The sequence below is a fragment of the Pocillopora damicornis genome, chromosome 7 (genome assembly GCF_964200805.1).
Source record: "Pocillopora damicornis chromosome 7, jaPocDami1.2, whole genome shotgun sequence".
NCBI classification, from domain to species: domain Eukaryota; kingdom Metazoa; phylum Cnidaria; class Anthozoa; order Scleractinia; family Pocilloporidae; genus Pocillopora; species Pocillopora damicornis.
This window is the reverse complement of record NC_142676.1, coordinates 8,600,775-8,617,537: the sequence shown is the minus strand read 5'-3', so window position 1 is coordinate 8,617,537 and position 16,763 is coordinate 8,600,775. Positions and strand designations below refer to the sequence as shown.

At 38.3% G+C, this 16,763-nt stretch overlaps 1 protein-coding gene and 1 pseudogene across 1 annotated transcript; one reads left to right on the top strand and one right to left on the bottom strand.

Annotated features, from left to right (window-relative positions):
• Window positions 1–171: 171 nt before the first annotated feature.
• LOC149042399 (dehydrogenase/reductase SDR family member 7-like) lies at window positions 172–7,538 on the top strand (annotated as a pseudogene).
• On the bottom strand, window positions 7,283–12,688 carry LOC149042398 (retinoschisin-like). Its single transcript, XM_089213579.1, has 6 exons — window positions 12,604–12,688; window positions 12,012–12,346; window positions 11,298–11,439; window positions 10,254–10,510; window positions 9,563–9,677; window positions 7,283–8,881 (listed from the first exon to the last, which is right to left on the bottom strand). The coding sequence occupies exons 1-6, from the start codon at window positions 12,686–12,688 to the stop codon at window positions 8,871–8,873; spliced, it is 945 nt and encodes a 314-aa protein (XP_089069705.1). The 3' UTR covers window positions 7,283–8,870.
• Between the last annotated feature and the right edge of the window lie 4,075 nt (window positions 12,689–16,763).

Here is a 16,763-nt window from a genome sequence, read left to right as displayed (position 1 = left end):
CGTAAAAGCTAGATCACAGTGTACTAGGAAATCGTGACGAGTTTCCGTTTCCACAGCCGAGTTGTCTCTACAAAGCTATTTTTCCCCCATTGTTTTTGTGCCTTCTGCGAGAGTTCAGTTGTGCACGAAAACCTTATCGTCACACAATAGCGTCTAAAGACTATTACAAAAATGCAGAGTAGTGTAAGATCACACCACAAAAAAATTATAATGATTTAAAAAAATAGAAAAAAATTATCATCCATCCGTCGATATAACGAACAATTTGGTTGTTTTCACGCAAATTCGTTAAATCGAGGTTTTCGATAAAACGAACCAGTTTTGCCAGTCCCTCGGGCTTTTTGTTAAATCGAGGTTCCACTGTACATAGCAATTCAAACTACACAGTTTCGGCATTACACGAAAAATGTTTCTGTCAGATAGCTGCAAACTTAGATATTAACTTTCTCTTTGTCTTCCGAGTAATGTAAAATATTTTTTTCACAAGGACATCTGCGGTCTTCTGTTGACCGATTTCTTGTTTCACAGTGAAAATCTTATTTGTCTCGAACTATTCTCCTCCTTTACTATGATTTCTGTTACCTTTTTATTCCCGAGTTCTTCCCTCGCCCATGTTGTGAATATTGGGAATCGTTGCAAAAATCAACCAACAAAGTATTCTCTTTAATAAAATTTACATTTTGAGAGTGTCTCCGCGTGTTTCCCTGCATTGATAATAGAGACCAATTGAAGTATAGGAGGTTATTAAAGAAAAGATCTCAGTTATGTTATGTTATGATTACCCGACTATCTTCAACAGCTTGTGTTTCTTAAATTTCGATGTAACGTTTGACATCAAACTTGAAACGGTTTTCCTTACTTTTAAAATTCAGATTTCACTGTTGCGTTCAAGATGTGAAACATACCTCCCGGAGACAATATTTTTCGATATTTGCTCTTCATTATTTAAAACAGACCCCACGGGTTGACGTTTTTTGTTATGCCGGCTAAGAAATTATTAAGATGACTAACGTTGCATAGTGATAGCCAGTTGTTTGTGCTTTGTTTGGTGTTTTGTTGATCCAAAATTAAACAAGCTCAATCCGAATGCAACTTCCGCAATTCTTTGAGTAAATTTCGTTGAGTTAATTACCCATTTCGTAGCTCCTGAGGGCAAATTTTTTAACGAGGCTACAACACAGCAAAACGACAGTCAAACATGGAGCATGCCCAGTGAATAATTTTTGGCCGACTCCGTCAATTTCCTGTGAAACATTTCAAAGGAAAACAGCTGTCGCGCAAAGCTATAGGAAACAATCCAAACGTTCGTAAAAATAAGGGCAAGTGACCAGACATTTCAAGAAGTTAGAAAAATAGAAGTCATGCCGTCAAGAGACTTACTTTGGTAAAGTCATTTTGTTGCTCTTACTTCCCCACTTCAACACCTGTGTGTCCTGTGGTCCTGCTGTCTTTTAGACCCAGGTCTCTTTAGCGTACAAGCTAACTGAATTTGGCTGCAAACTGGTGCTATCAGCGAGGAGAAAAGACGAATTAGACAGAGTGAAAAATCAGTGCATGTGTTAGTTTTGCTCCAAGTTATTTTAGTTCTTAAAACTTCATTCTACACGAGGTGAGGGAAAGTAGTCGCGTAGGGGGACGGGAGCTTAAGAATCTTTATACTTCAATTAATTTCTCAAAACAGTTTCGAAAAATTTTCAAACCAAAAGAAGGCAACTCACTTACATGTCATTGAATAAGTTTATTGTGTTATGCCTCTATCCTCAAAACCTCCCGACACATGTAAATGAGGTGGACCAAAGTGGCAGGGTATTCTGCAGTTGCTCCAAAAAATGATTGAAGTTCAGTTATATATTATAACTATAAATAATAGTCTTTGTTTTCTTGTTACATAGGCTTGGCAGGAAAGCTTTTTCCATTAACATTTGAGGAAGACTTTCTTGTTGTGCCATTGGATATTACAAATTTCGCTTCTCACGAAGACTGCGTTACCAAAGCTCTTCAACAGTTTGGCAAGGTCATGATCTCTGCTTTGATGTGTTCTGCTGCAGATTTCAATGATATTCGACCCAAAGCGTTCATGTACTATGTTTTCTTAATTGCGGATTGATTTTCTAGTGAATAATGCAGGAATTTTACAGATGGGTTCATCAGTGGATAGTGATCTTGATGTAGATATTTCAGTCTTGAACACAAATTTACCAGGGACAATCTCTCTTACCAAAGCTGTTTTGCCTCACATGATTGGGCAAAGAGGAGGGGGGGGGGGGGTGGGAGTAAAATAAACATCATGCTGAAAGTTTTGCATTACAACATAAACGTAATGAAGGATTTAATATATCATTCTGAAGGGAGGGGAGGGAGAGAGGGGACTTTTCATGAGAAAAGAGCAGCCACACATGCTGAAAATTTTGCATTTAAGCATTAATGCATGCTTTACTTTTCCTCAGCCCTTAAATGATACCACCTTGAGCACAGATACACATTTTGAGTCTAGCATGGGTGGAGTTCATGGAAAATTTATACATATTTTTCCTTATGTGCCTAGATCATCAACAAGGGTGTTAACCCTTCAACTCCCAGATCAAATTTGTAATTCTTCTTACTGTCAACCATACGATTCTTATAATGTTAGTTCAGAGAATTTAGTATTGGATCAACTAATTATCCCTAAATTGATATTTTTCTCCTTTCTCATCACTTATCTGGTTGATATTGTGTTGATATTGTAAGGAGAAATTCTGTCTTGGTCACTTATGGGAGTTAAAGGATTAAATTTTAACATAAGAGCTGAAAGATTGCACGTGTTTATCCAGAAAAGTGAATTCACTGAGTGAGCAAAAACAAAATTTAAGGATTTGCACTCCCACAGGAAACAGAAAATTTTGTTGTCCTACGAGAATATCTCTGCAAGCAAAATTTTTTTATCAAAGAACAGAGAACACGTAGCACATGCAACTTTGTTTGACACATGGCTAAGATCACTTTTTATTTTTGGGCTTTGAGGTCCCTTCTGACTCAGTTTGTTTTATGTAGTTGACAGTTGTTTTAAGCTATCTTATTTTACTGGAAAATAATTCCCTGAACCTGTCAGTTGTTGAGTAGAAAAATCATGAATATCTAATGAACTTCATCTTCCCTGTATGCAGTGCATGTATAAGTTGCAGGCCAAGCCTTTTACCCTTTTAAGTATAAGATATATGTGACATTTCTAGTGTGTTATATTATTTGCACAAGGTACTATCATGGTAACACATTTTTCTTTTTGTATTTGATGAACACCTCAAGACAAGCATGATATTAATTAGCTTGCATTCATTTTGCAGCAGCAGGACCTAATACAGCTGTGTATGCAGCTTCCAAACATGCTCTTCAGGTGATTGACTAGTACTGACATATTGCACTGTTTCTGTTACTGATTATATGATATATATTACCAAATACACTAAAGCATTACAGGCAGGTATTGTGTCCACTTTTCATGACTTCTTAAAGAATATTTAATATGTCTGGATATATTCTGATCAAGTTTGGCTACTCATAGACTTGGGCTGATATGAACAAGTTCTTAATGAAACTCAAAGCACTCTGAGTTTGAATCCTTCCTATCTTCCATTCAGTACAAAAAATAAATAAATAAAAAAAAGGTTGGAAGGTCAACCATGTAGTAGGAATTACACTTAGGACAGACTAACAAGTTTTTCCAGGACTTCTGGAAAGTGAATGAAGGTTAACCCTTTAACTCCCAGAAGTGATGAACATGAAACTTCTTCCTATATTATCCATACACTATTCAGCAAACAGGTAAAGAGAATATTTGAACTTATCAGGTAGAAGCTGCTATCTTGATCTAGCACCAAGTTCTCATAACTAATTTACAAGGAAATGTGTAGCAGCTAGAGGGGAGAATTAACAATCAGATCTTGGAAGTTAAAGGGTACTAGACAAACATTGGTGAGCTAACATTTAAGCTCGCCATCATTTATCCTACTGGCCATGTTTAATCTTTACTCCCCACCTCCACCCCTCTTCTTATTTTTGACCATTGACCTCCCCCCTGGTACAAATTTCTTTCTCTCCCCAGCCTTTCACTGCCATTATAATCAAAGATGGGGACCATAATTTTTGTTATGAAATTACTGAGCACTTGATCTCCAAAATTACACCTGCTCTACAGGCTAAAGTTTTGTGAATTAATGATTTGGGGCTGAATTGCTTTTACTTACGAGGCAAACTTGTATAGGTTGTTGGGGTAAACTTCATATAGTTAAGCTTATAAAATTAGAACAAAATTACTGTCCAGTATGTAATAAATGTACTTGTATCATTTACAGGGTTATTTCAATACTTTGCGCACAGAAGTCCATGAAAAGAATGTTGGTGTCACAATGGTATGCCCTGGCCTAGTGTATTCAAACATTTTAGAAAATGCATAGCAAGAGAATATTGAGGTTTGTTAATGAAATCCACCTTTCATGCTATTATTTATTATAAAAAATAAATGCATGGTTGAACCAAATCAAGGGGAAATGTTGGTTTGCCCTCACCATGTTTTAATACGCACATTCAAAATCTCCTTCATATCTGACTCATTCCTCCTCTCCCCCCCCCCCCCTCCCTTGGTTAGGATCAGGTGCCTCTCAACCAATGAGATGCAAAACTTAAATCAATCCCAACTTGGTAACTTGAATTTTCCCACACTTCAGGGAGATTGCTTGTTTTACTCTAAGTTCTCATTGGGTAATGGTGATGTTAACCCATTAAGCCCCAATGGTGACCAGCATCTAATTTCTTCTAACAATATCACTACCTGATCAAATGTATAGGTCATGAGAATAAATGAAATGATCACCAAAGACGAATTGTCTTGATGTTTGAACAAATTCTCTCAATCAGTAAAATAAGAAACATATAGAGAACAGTGACAAGAATATACATGTTGATATGGGATCTTAATTAAAGGGTTAACCTGTGTTCTGATTGTTTGTTGTGATTCATTTGCAGGGCGTGAAATTGCGCCTAATACAGGCGCCAATGCGACTAAATTTTTCACTTTGGCGACCAAATCCTGAAAGTTAGTCGCCAAATTGGCGACTAGAACGTTTCATCATAACCTTACCAAGAGATATAGTGAATTAAAAAGATTTGCAAAGATAAATCCGAGGCAAACTTCCTCGTTAAGTTTGTTTCCAAAACGTAGCATATGCATCTCGGGAGTTACTACATCACGGGCGACGAGCGGGGATAGAAAAAACGACCCAAATATGAGCGGTCAGCGGTGAAATAGCTTTTATACTTCATATAGAGACATATAATTTGTTGTTCCAGAGACAATCATGTTGTAAAGCCGAAATGTTTATTAAAAAGGTCATAGACAGGCCTACACAGACTCCCCTGTGTGGTTTTACGTTTGCAACGCAAAAGCCTTTAATTAAAGCTTCGCTCTGACGAGTATGTCTTTGAGGATTTACCTCTTTTGTATGATATAATCGGAGGCGTTTTGTAAATTGTTTTCAGCAGTGGCTGATTTTGGATGAGGTTCCATTCTTACATCAGTATTTGTTTTAAATTTTTTAACCCCTGGGTGGTATGCTGTCACAAAAGGCAATATTTTGCCTTTAGTTTTTTTTGGTTTGTTTTTTAAGTGTCGACTGCCTTGCGGCAAACGAGACCTCAGATAACGTTTTTTCAATTTGGCTTTTTTTTTTCAGAGCTGAAAGATCTTATATGTACACGCTTTCAGAGTGATAATAAACATGTTGAAAAGTACAACAGTGTTATCTCTGAAAAATCAGTCTACAAACTGACCGAGACCTTTCAATATACACACTATTCATCTTGCCACCCGCCAAGTGTTAAGAAAGGCTTTATTAAAGGAGAAGCTATCAGACTTCTAAGAACAAACTCCTCGGAAAGAAATTTCCAGGAGGCCATGTGTAACTTCAAAACACGACTTGAAGCACGTGGTTACCCATCATCGTCAGAGCGAAGCTTTAATTAAAGGCTTTTGCGTCGCAAACGTAAAACCACACAGGGGAGTCTGTGTAGGCCTGTCTATGACCTTTTCAATAATTGTGATTTTTTTTCTCGGCTTAAAAGCTAAGTCAGTTGTTCAATTGAATAGGAAGAAAAACATTTCGAACGGAAAACAGCATTATTTGCACGTGTGGATCTTTTGAGAAAAGGTCTCCTAAACGAGTGGTCTTGATTGTAAATATTTAAGGAATGGTAAATACATTAGCCTTAACATGGCTGTTTCTCGAAGCTCAGTGTTTTCCTACTTGCCTTTTTTCCACGTAAATTGGGGGCGATTGAATAGATATAATATGCAGTAAAAGAACGTCAGCTGATAGAAATTTTAAATTTCTCATCTTAAGCTGTGGAAACAAAATTCAAGTGAAAAGGAAGCCAACTGTGATTAATGCTTTGAACAAGTCAAGATACGTTTTTTTCGTCACACAACAAGTTACATAACGTGAATATCATTCTTCTTGATGCCTTTCCCGGTGTCAGCAATGCCTTTCCCGATGCCTCCGTTGGTCAATAGAGCATAAGAAGTATTGCTCCAGTTAAAGCTTGAGGAAAATTGCTTAACTTTTTAAGTAACGAAGTGTAACTTGGTAACATTTCGGCTTTACAACATGATTGTTTTCTGCAACTACAAAACGTACATTTAATTCTTCTTGGTACCTTTCGGATGCCACCGATGCCTTCATTGTTTATTAAAGCAGTAAAAGATATATGTACAATCAACACTTTTGAATTGCTTAACATTTTATTTAGCGAAGTAAACTGTTTACACTTCGGCTTTACAGCACAATTGTTTCCTGACACTACAAATGATCTGTCTATATATAAAGTATGAAAGTTGTTTCACCGCTGACCACTCGTATTTGGGTCGTTTTTTCTATCCCCGCTCGTCGCCCGTGATGTAGTAACTCCCATGCATCTCGATCGATAACTAGACGCCATCTTGGATTTAGATGAGCCTGAACGTTGTATATCATCCATCCTAGTGTCCACTTTGTAGCACGTTAAAGATCTTTTCCCTAACTTAATTTTGGAGGGTCTATCTAGAACGCTGACAGCGTAAAGAAAGATTTTGTTTGTCTTTGAAAATGGCGACCAACTTTTTTCGAATTGGCTACCACTTTGAAGAATTTAGGAGCCAAGTGGCTATCAGAAAAAAAAGTTAATTTCACGCCCTGATTTGGTTTTGGTTTTGAGATACTCAGTTGAAAAACTTTAGCAAAAGATGATTAAGCTAAGACATCAAATCTTCTAAGTTTTCTTTATTCCACAGGACATCTCAGGACATCTCTCTCTTGCACAATTGTATGACTTTAAAAAAAAACTTTTTGTTCACTTTACAGACTCGCAGGGATCAAGTCTTTCCTGTGACAACCATCAAAACAGAACGATGCGTGCATCTTACTATTATTGCCATGGCAAATGCTTTGAATGAAGTGTGGATTGCTATTCCAAAACGAATAATAGAATTGTATCTTTCACAGTATCTACCACTTGTCAGGAACTGGTAAGGTAATTTATAAGCTATGGCAGTTGTATCACATCTGTTTTGCCTCTCCTGTCTCCCAGTACACTATGGTATTGGTGGAAAATGTAATTATACATCCTCCAATCAGGTCTACGTGGCTTCAGCCATTCAGCGAAATGTGGAGGTTTACCACGGAAAGAGGATTCCTCTTGAGTCCAAATGGCAGCTCATTGTTGGACGCCTTACAAGAGGCTCCTACAAGGCCAAATTTTCAATCACTGCACTTGCTGTAAAAACTGACTCAAACGAAATTTTCCTTGCAGAAATTGTTTTGGTCATAGGAGCGCCCTTCCAAAAGCCACATTCTGGGTGAACTAGGCGCACTCTACTATGTCTCTTTGAATTTGAGACTCATTACGACTTCAATAGCTGCGTATTCCGTTGAGCGAGCTAATAAGGATCGAATGAAACTGTGCTTACGTTGAGCGCGTTAGGATAAGAGCTTCTGAAATTTTTCGTTGTTCAAAGAACATTCTCTTTGAAAATTTTGATAAGAATTTATGAAATTTGCTGAAAATAAATAGGCGAAAGAGTCATGAAAAGTGGTTCTTTTTTTTCTTAAATATTGTTACTTGATTGAATATTATTTTCTTCCGTAACGGAAGGAAACAATTTTTTGCCTAATCAAGTTACGGGCATGCCATGGAGAGAACAGGTAAAATCAGTGGGTGGGCTTAATACCAGAGACAATCAGAAGGACTTTTCATGCCTGTGTGTTTGTCTGATAGACGTCATGACAGTTAGTTAGCTTGGGGTGAAAAAGATAAGATCAATTGCTATATATAGGTGGAATCAGATAAATGCAGATGGGTGGAATCAAATCACCATGAGAGAGCACACTGTTCTTTGCAGTGGGAAATGGCTTTCATAGTACAAGCTTTAAAGGCATCTGAGCACTTTTCAGTCACTGCATTTATATGAAGCCCATTGCTCTGATGTTCGCTTCGCCATTATCTGGTGAGGAAAAATTTCCACACTTGATACTATCGTTCGGAAAACAGTTAATACCAAATCTGATTCTAGAATCGCATGAGAAGCAGTCATCTTCATTGTCAGCGACCATGAAATTCTTGCTTGAGCATTTCTCCTATAAAAGCATTCAGCACTGAATCCTTCCTTACCACAGTAATACTACAAAGATGCTTGTAAACCAATAAGCGACTTTCACGAGTCACGACCTGGTAAATAGAGTCAGTCTGCTTGATGGTGACAATGAACCTGAGCTGTGGGTCGATCTATATACCAAGACAGATCTTTGAGAAGGAAGTGTTCAAGAATTGTCTCATTTTCATCAGTCCAATGCTTTGAGTGATAATCAAGGGTGGTCTGTCAAGGAATTAAAGATTCCGAAACTCATATCTTTTACCTGATTGAGTTATGATTAGGATATATTTCATAAGCACTGAATATATGGTACAAAACGATACTGTACAGCGGCGGAATGAGTGCGCATGCTCGGCGGATATGGCGCGTTCAGGGAGCATTTTGTGACTCTAGCGTGAATGATTTTCGTTGATGAACGAACAGAAAATCGTTTCACACTTTTTTGGACAGTAATTAATGTGAAACAAGGAAACAATTCATGGAGGTTGCGGTTATGGAAAGGTCTGAAGGTTAGGAAGCATTTTTTAAATTAAAGGTCATCGTAAGCAGTTTTAAATTTAGCCAGAAAGCAAAGGCAATAGCAGTCGCTACAAAATTCGTCACCGTGTTACGGATGCTCTACTTAGTCCATAAATTCACATCTGTGACAGCAAATTTTTTTTCTGTTGAGTGGGATATGTTACGGGGAAGTTTCCAAGGATGTTATCTGTTTTGCAAAATGAAAGCAAACAATGGAAATTTTTAAAATGCCGCCATTTTTCTGCAATACTGTTACTGAAGAAATACTGTCGTTTCCATTCCTTTGCACACGTAAAATTTCTCGCGCGTTACAAGCATGCTTACTTATTTCGCCACTGTATCGAACAAAACTGAGTCTTGTGTAGCATGCGCAGTATGCCTCACCTCTTTCGCAGTTTTCTCCCCAATAACCATCTTGACACACACAGAGGTATTTTTTATATGTAAATCCCCTCAGGCACTTCCCATTAAACATGCAAGGATCACTGGAGCAAGGGCTCTGATAGGTACAAAAAAGGTTAAGGATAAATTATCTTAAGCTCTTTATAAAACCGATGATGGGAAAAAAAGTTACATCACAACCCCTCCACCTAGATGGTTTCATTGATTACTTGAAGTACCAGCGTGAGCTATCTTCTAAAATTAACTCTTGTTATCCTGTTGATAAATCAATCCAGATGCTTTCAAAACGATTAAAACTTAACGCTGATGACCATCCATGTAATTTCAGTTAACAAAGGAAAAAAAGGGGGGTCTAAGCTTTTCACCAAAGTGTGAGGACTGAAGTTGGTACATTTTTGGGATCGAACTACATTTGTGTACGTAACTTGGCAGCAGAGTATCAACATGGCTGGCTTTCGGGGTGAAAAGCTCTGTAACTTAAATTGTAACCCTGACCACACCACTAACCTCTTACCCCGGGTGGAAAAACTTCGCCGTTGTTTAAGTTTGCATGCTTTCGTCTCTCTCCGTGATCCAACAAAAGTTTTCGACAAGTGATCCTCTTTCTCAGCTCTGTCATCAGACAGTCTGCAGAATTACATGGAGGTATACGTGATTTTTTCGGTAATCTTACCTCAGTACCAGTGTAGGTAAACCCATCTCGTGGTTTCAGGTCTTCAGGATTTCTAACGTGATCAGAATCGCTCAACTGACATAGCACTTGATCGTTTATTGATGGACCGATGTTAAATGATGCGCAGCTATTATCAATTACACACTTTCCTCTACAGGAATGACGCATACCCACGTGCAAAGTAATGTTTTTAATCACGTGACCCACGAGGGCGCGGCCATCTACTGATGGGGTGAATTTCACAGATCGGCAGGAATCTGCAAAGAAGTGGGATAAATAGTGATATAAAGCAACGATAGGAGTAAAAAAAGTGAAAAAATATATGTATAACGAAGTGAATCTGACGAAATCATCAAAGCGCTGTCCTCAATTAGTTACTGATCATGTGAGAAACTTATGATTGTTTAAGACTCAAAAAGTAAACGTACCGGTTGTAAACGTTGTTGTGACAGGAGTTTCGAGCTAAGATGATTTTTGCACTTGGCGAGCATATTTTTTTTTATATAAAAAGAGCTGTTTTAGCATGTTAGAAAAAGAAAGCGACTGCCTCCTAAGCAAGTTGTACAATTCTGACTACTACGTTTTATCAAATGTTCTGTTTGTTTTTCATGTACGACTCCTTTCACATCTTAAACTCTTCAGTCACTTTTTCTATTTCAAGAAGAGTGGCATGGATAGCAACAGCACACGATTGAGTTGTGGCCTCCATTTCTATACCTAAGAGCATCAGTGCTATGATGCGCAACCAGGAACAAAGAATTTTTCACCAATCCTTTTTTCAAACACAAGTGCTGCCTCTACCATCCTTTCACTAAATGGAAATAGATGGGAAGGCCGGCGTACAAAAATCAGCAGATGTTCTCCAAACAAAAAACAAAAAAACATGCAAACAAGCTAGGGAGCCGTGTCCCTAATAACCACTGGCTCGATTTGTTGTTCGCCTGCTTTCACTTGCCTCCTCTGACTCAGGGCCTGGAGCATACTAAAAGCTAAGTGGTGTCACGGCAGTAGATTGAAAAATTGATAAGAGCAATTTTCGTTTACCTCTATGACAGCCGTACAGCTCTGCTCTCATTGAAATATGGTTTTTCCAAGCTACCGGTCGGAAACGAATGTAGCGCGCAGTGACTGGTGGGTTTAAGACGTTTACCACAACGGTGTCCACGTCCGTGTTTCCATTAAACTCCTTAATAGGATAAATTAAGAATTAATAATAAATCAGCCCTTGAAAATATTTACTGATAGTGGATAAAATTCAAGAATTGGCAGCTTAGACCTGCCAGTTTTGATCAACACCCTAACTCCCAAGATCTGATTGGTGATTCTCCCTAATAGCTGCAATACATTTCCATGTAAATAACAGTTATGACAATTTGGTGTCATATCATGATAACAACTCATATCTGATAAGTTTGTCTGAGTATTCTCTTGAACTGCTTGATGGATAATGTATGGATATTAAAAAGAGAAGTTAAGTGTTGGTCACTTCTGGGTGTTAAGGGATTAGCAAGAGGAATTAACTCTCTTTTCTGAGAGCTTTTCCTCTAGTTAAGCTGTCAAGTACGTTCGGTTCACTCGTGCTTCCAACTGATCTTGCTAAGGATATCAAAACCTTATGTACATGTGGTCCACTTGGTACTCTTTCTTTTTAAACACATTTTTAAATTATTTTAATTATTCTGGCGAAAAGACGCATGCACGAACAAATGTATGGAAGTATACGTTCTGAGAACATTTGCATGAAATTTGCAATCTTACCTTATCGGCACTTTGTCCTTCTTCCTTGAAATATTGCAAGCTTCCTTCATCATTACCATACTGCAGTTTGTACTTTGTAACCCACTGAATATGTCCATTCCTTCCCTGCGTTCCTACGCGAGTAACTTTGGTCTGTTGATCTCTCAGATCAATCTGCAGCCACTGTTTATCATTATTTTTCCTCGTTGACCAGGCTCCTCCTTTTTCGGGGCCTTCTTCATGATGTAGTCTGCCATTTTTGGTGCTAAGACTGCTGTCCCATTGGGAAGAGGCGCTAATTTGACAGTCAGATATTGCACCATTTTCCATGCCAAGAGGGTACGTGTATTCGCATTCTAAAAGTTTATCCAGTAGTAAAAAAGTAAGCACAAATACGTCTTCTAACGACAAAATAAATATCTTACGTTCAGAAAAATCCAGCCCCTGGAAGAATAGGTGCTTAATGAACATCTTCACATACAAATACTTAAGATACCGAAGGGAAAGGTTGTCTATCCTCTTAAAACCTCGAGAATTTATCGAGTGACGAAGATTGACAATTAAAGCAAATTTAGCACAGAAACTTCGTAGACACTTACATTAGGTTATTTACCTTCTGAAGCAGTGGTACAGTGGAAAAGATAACTTCCCCAGAAGAAAAACGATAACGTGCGAGCTAACTCAAAATGGTGTTTCATTTTCAGCAATGATGCAGGATAATTAATCAGTTCTTTGATCGCAGTACAATCAACCAACCACAGAAACTTGATAGATAGTGAGAGCCTGTTCATCAAATAACAATAAAGTCAGTTTACTTAGCCGGATAATTAACTTTTCCATTTACTTAACCTGAGGATAAATTTTGAGATAATATCTACTCTTTAAATTTGTTTTTCCCATTTTTTAGAGCGGAGTCACATCCTACTGTTTAAGGTACATAAGTATTCTGAGTTTGGCCAACATCTGCCCCAACCAAATTAACCAATCAGAACGAAGCCATGAAGCCTGAACGTGATGTTATCAAAACCTTTTTTTTTGCAATACCAGAGCTGTGAATTCTCACCTCAGTTTCCTATTTTTAATGGCCTAGAGTTTATTGTATCCTCTTCCTGACAATTCTCACACCAGTTCATACTTAAGCAAGTTCATTGTAAAGCTTTTTCGATTACATAGACGACTGCGTTCCGATTACATTGATTACGAAGTTGAGTATGCTAACGGTCATGTCAGTTGTAGTAATAAAGTCTACTGTGGAACCAAAACGCTGTCTTATCCTTGACTTCCGTAAAAGCTAGATCACAGTGTACTAGGAAATCGTGACGAGTTTCCGTTTCCACTGCCGAGTTGTCTCTACAAAGCTTTTTTTTTCCCCCATTTTTGTTGTGCCTTCTGCGAGAGTTCAGTTGTGCACGAAAACCTTATCGTCACACAATAGCGTCTTAAGACTGTTTCAAAAATTCAGAGTAGCGTAACATCACACCACAAAAAAATTATAATGATTTAAAAAAATAGAAAAAAATTATCATCAAGCCGTCGATTTAACGAACAACTTGGTTGTTTTCACGCAAATTCGTTAAATCGAGGTTTTCGATAAAACGAACCAGTTTTGCCAGTCCCTCGGGCATTTTGTTAAATCGAGATTCCACTGTATATAGCAATTCAAATTGCACAGTTTCGGCATTACACGAAAAATGTTTCTGTCAGATAGCTGCAAACTTAGATATTAACTTTCTCTTTGTCTTCCGAGTAATGTAAAATATTTTTTTCACAAGGACATCTGCGGTCTTCTGTTGACCGATTTCTTGTTTCACAATAAAAATCTTATTTGTCTCGAACTATTCTCCTTCTTTGTTATGATTTCTGTTACCTTTTATTCCCGAGTTCTTCCCTCGCCCATGTTGTGAATATTGGGAATCGTTGCAAAAATCAACCAACAAAGTATTCTCTTTAAAAAAATTTACATTTTGAGAGTGTCTCCGCGTGTATCCCTGCATTGATAATAGAGACCAATTGAAGTATAAAAGGTAATTAAAGAAAAGATATCAGATATGTTATGTTATGATTACCCGACTATCTTCAACAGCTTGTGTTTCTTAAATTTTTTAATGTAACGTTTGACATCAAACTTGAAACGGTTTTCCTTACTTTTAAAATTCAGATTTCACTGTTGCGTTCAAGATGTGAAACGTACCTCCAGGAGACAATATTTTTCGATATTTGCTCTTCATTATTTAAAACAGACCCGACAGGTTGACGTTTTTTGTTATGCCGGCTAAGAAATTATTAAGAGCGCTTGTCTGTAAAAATCAGACAAATTCTAAAGTTCGCGGCAAGGGTGAAAAATTCGATTTCTTTCTTATTTTAATATTAGATAGGCTAGACTATAACTAAAATCACTGGATACTTTTTTTGGCAAAAAATCTTTTTATTTCAGAGAAAAATACAAATAAAATTCCGTTAAAATCGTCATTTTTAGCAACAAATTATTGCACAAGTTTGAGGGCTTCGCATTCAAAAACGAATCGCTATCTCGTCGTTTTAACACTCAAATCTTCTTTTTCAACCTCAAAAGGCCTCACAAAATGATTTTTGTAAACACTGCGTTCCTCTTTGCGTGTAAAATAATTTAATTTCGAAAGCATACATTTCTCTTCAGTAAAAGTACTTTGTGAGTAAAGTTAATTTTCAGCATGTGCTAAACCTTCAAATGGATTAAGCTTTTGGCGGTAGAATAACGGAAAGATGTTCTCAATAGTACTGTAAATATTACTTCGGGCAAATGATTGAAAGCGATACAAAAGCTTTTCAAAGTCCGTTAAAATGCAGTTATTTTACCTTTCGCGGTCAACATTCCAGTCGCAAGTCACACACATATTTTAATATGTCTCAACCCATATGAGGCCGGAAAATGTACATGGGTACACATTTCCAAATGCTCTAACCTCATTCGCCGTAGAAGAAAGATCCAAAGACCATTATATTGTGGTTATCTTGTCGCTCGTCTTATTTATAACGTCAGATGAAACTGCCTGTCAATCTGCGAACGGTCACCAACCTTTGACATCTTTCTGCACTGTGGCATCTTATCCAGCGGTTCAGTTGACTGTGAGTGTTGTTCAGTTTGTGGTGCAGTAGATCTGATCGATGCTTTTAAAAGTGACACTACACACGTGTCAACGAAGTGTTGTATACGGAGAGTCGTCACGCAATGCAAATCATACAATGGAAAGTTGTTTTTTAGGGGGTAGGGGAAGGGGAAAGTAAAAAGACGTCACTCTGCTACTCAGCTTTTTTGTCGTTGCGAACATCGAAATCTCTTACATGTCGCGGAGATCGGGCCTTTGCTAATACTCGCTGAAAAAGCTAAATTTAGTAACTGCTAAAAATAATAAGCCTAAGTAAACCGCTTATGGTGATAACACTATGCCTATTGTTTGCTTAGAGGCGGGGCTTCGGACTTTGTTTTTCACAAATACACTAACTTAGGGCCTGTTTACATGGAGGTGGGGGACCCCAGGTAGGTGAGGTAACCCGCCTGTCCATATAAATTCTTATTTTATTTTGATCACGTTTACATGATAGGTGGGGGTGACCCGCCTAGGCGGGTTGCCCGGTCTGCCAGGTAGGGTAACCCGGTCAGCTGGGGTGACAGTTTGCTATTTAAACGTGTAAAGGTGCGGTAACCCGCTTAGCCGGGGTCGCGCTCATGGCAAAAAGCTCAAAAGCGAAACATGTGTGTTTTAAAACTTTGTACATTTCCTAGCCGGCTCATGGCAGAAATCACCAGAAACTGCAACGGACACACAAGGAGTGTAAATTATTCACATTTCGGAATATTTAGCGTTGTAAATCGACCATATTTGGTTTCCCAAACTATTCCGTATAACGTATTAAGTCAATGGTTCCTCGCGAAACTAAACACCGCGTAACACAACGCGTGACGCATTCATGAATAAATACATATGTGTCCGAGAATTAATCCTTCGTCTTTTTCGAGATGTGAGCTTGGGACGCCTCTGCTCAAACTCCTTAATTGCAAGCGCAACAACAACCTCAAGAAACCTCACCCCAGCACCCCGGGGTTGTAAGATTGCATGTAAACGCGTTTTATTTTTCGACCATAGCTAAGCGGGTTATCTCACCTACCTGGGGTCCCCCACCTCTATGTCAACAGGCCCTTACACGCTCAACTTTGTTACATAAAAAATGGAAGGTTGTTGTTCGTTCAAGTCGCTTATTGGCGGAGTTTGTGGTTACAACACTAGAGATCGAAAGCGTGAAACGGAAATTGTCCCTTTACTTTCATGCACGAAGAATATCGCAAGTCACGAGTCGGCTTTCAAATTTACCGGTCCTGAAGATGAGATCGACCTTCTTTTGTGCCGAGCGCACATTTGTCGGCCCCTGTATAGTTTAAGGTTTTAAACGGTAGCTGTACTTCCTCACCTCAACACCTGGGTGCCCTGTGGTACTGCTGTCTTTTAGACCCAGGTCTCCCATTTGGTCAGTCGTTAGTGTCCACGAAACCTGTCTCGCTGTTCACCCTTGAACAGCGAGACAGGTTTCGTGGACACTAACGACTGACCAAATGGGAGACCTGGGTCTAAAAGACAGCAGTACCACAGGGCACCCAGGTGTTGAGGTGAGGAAGTAAGAGCAACAGAATGACTTTACCAAAGTAAGTCTCTTGACGGCATGACTTGTATTTTTCTAACTTCTTGAAATGTCTGGTCACTTGCCCTTATTTTTACGAACGTTTCGATTGTTTCTTAT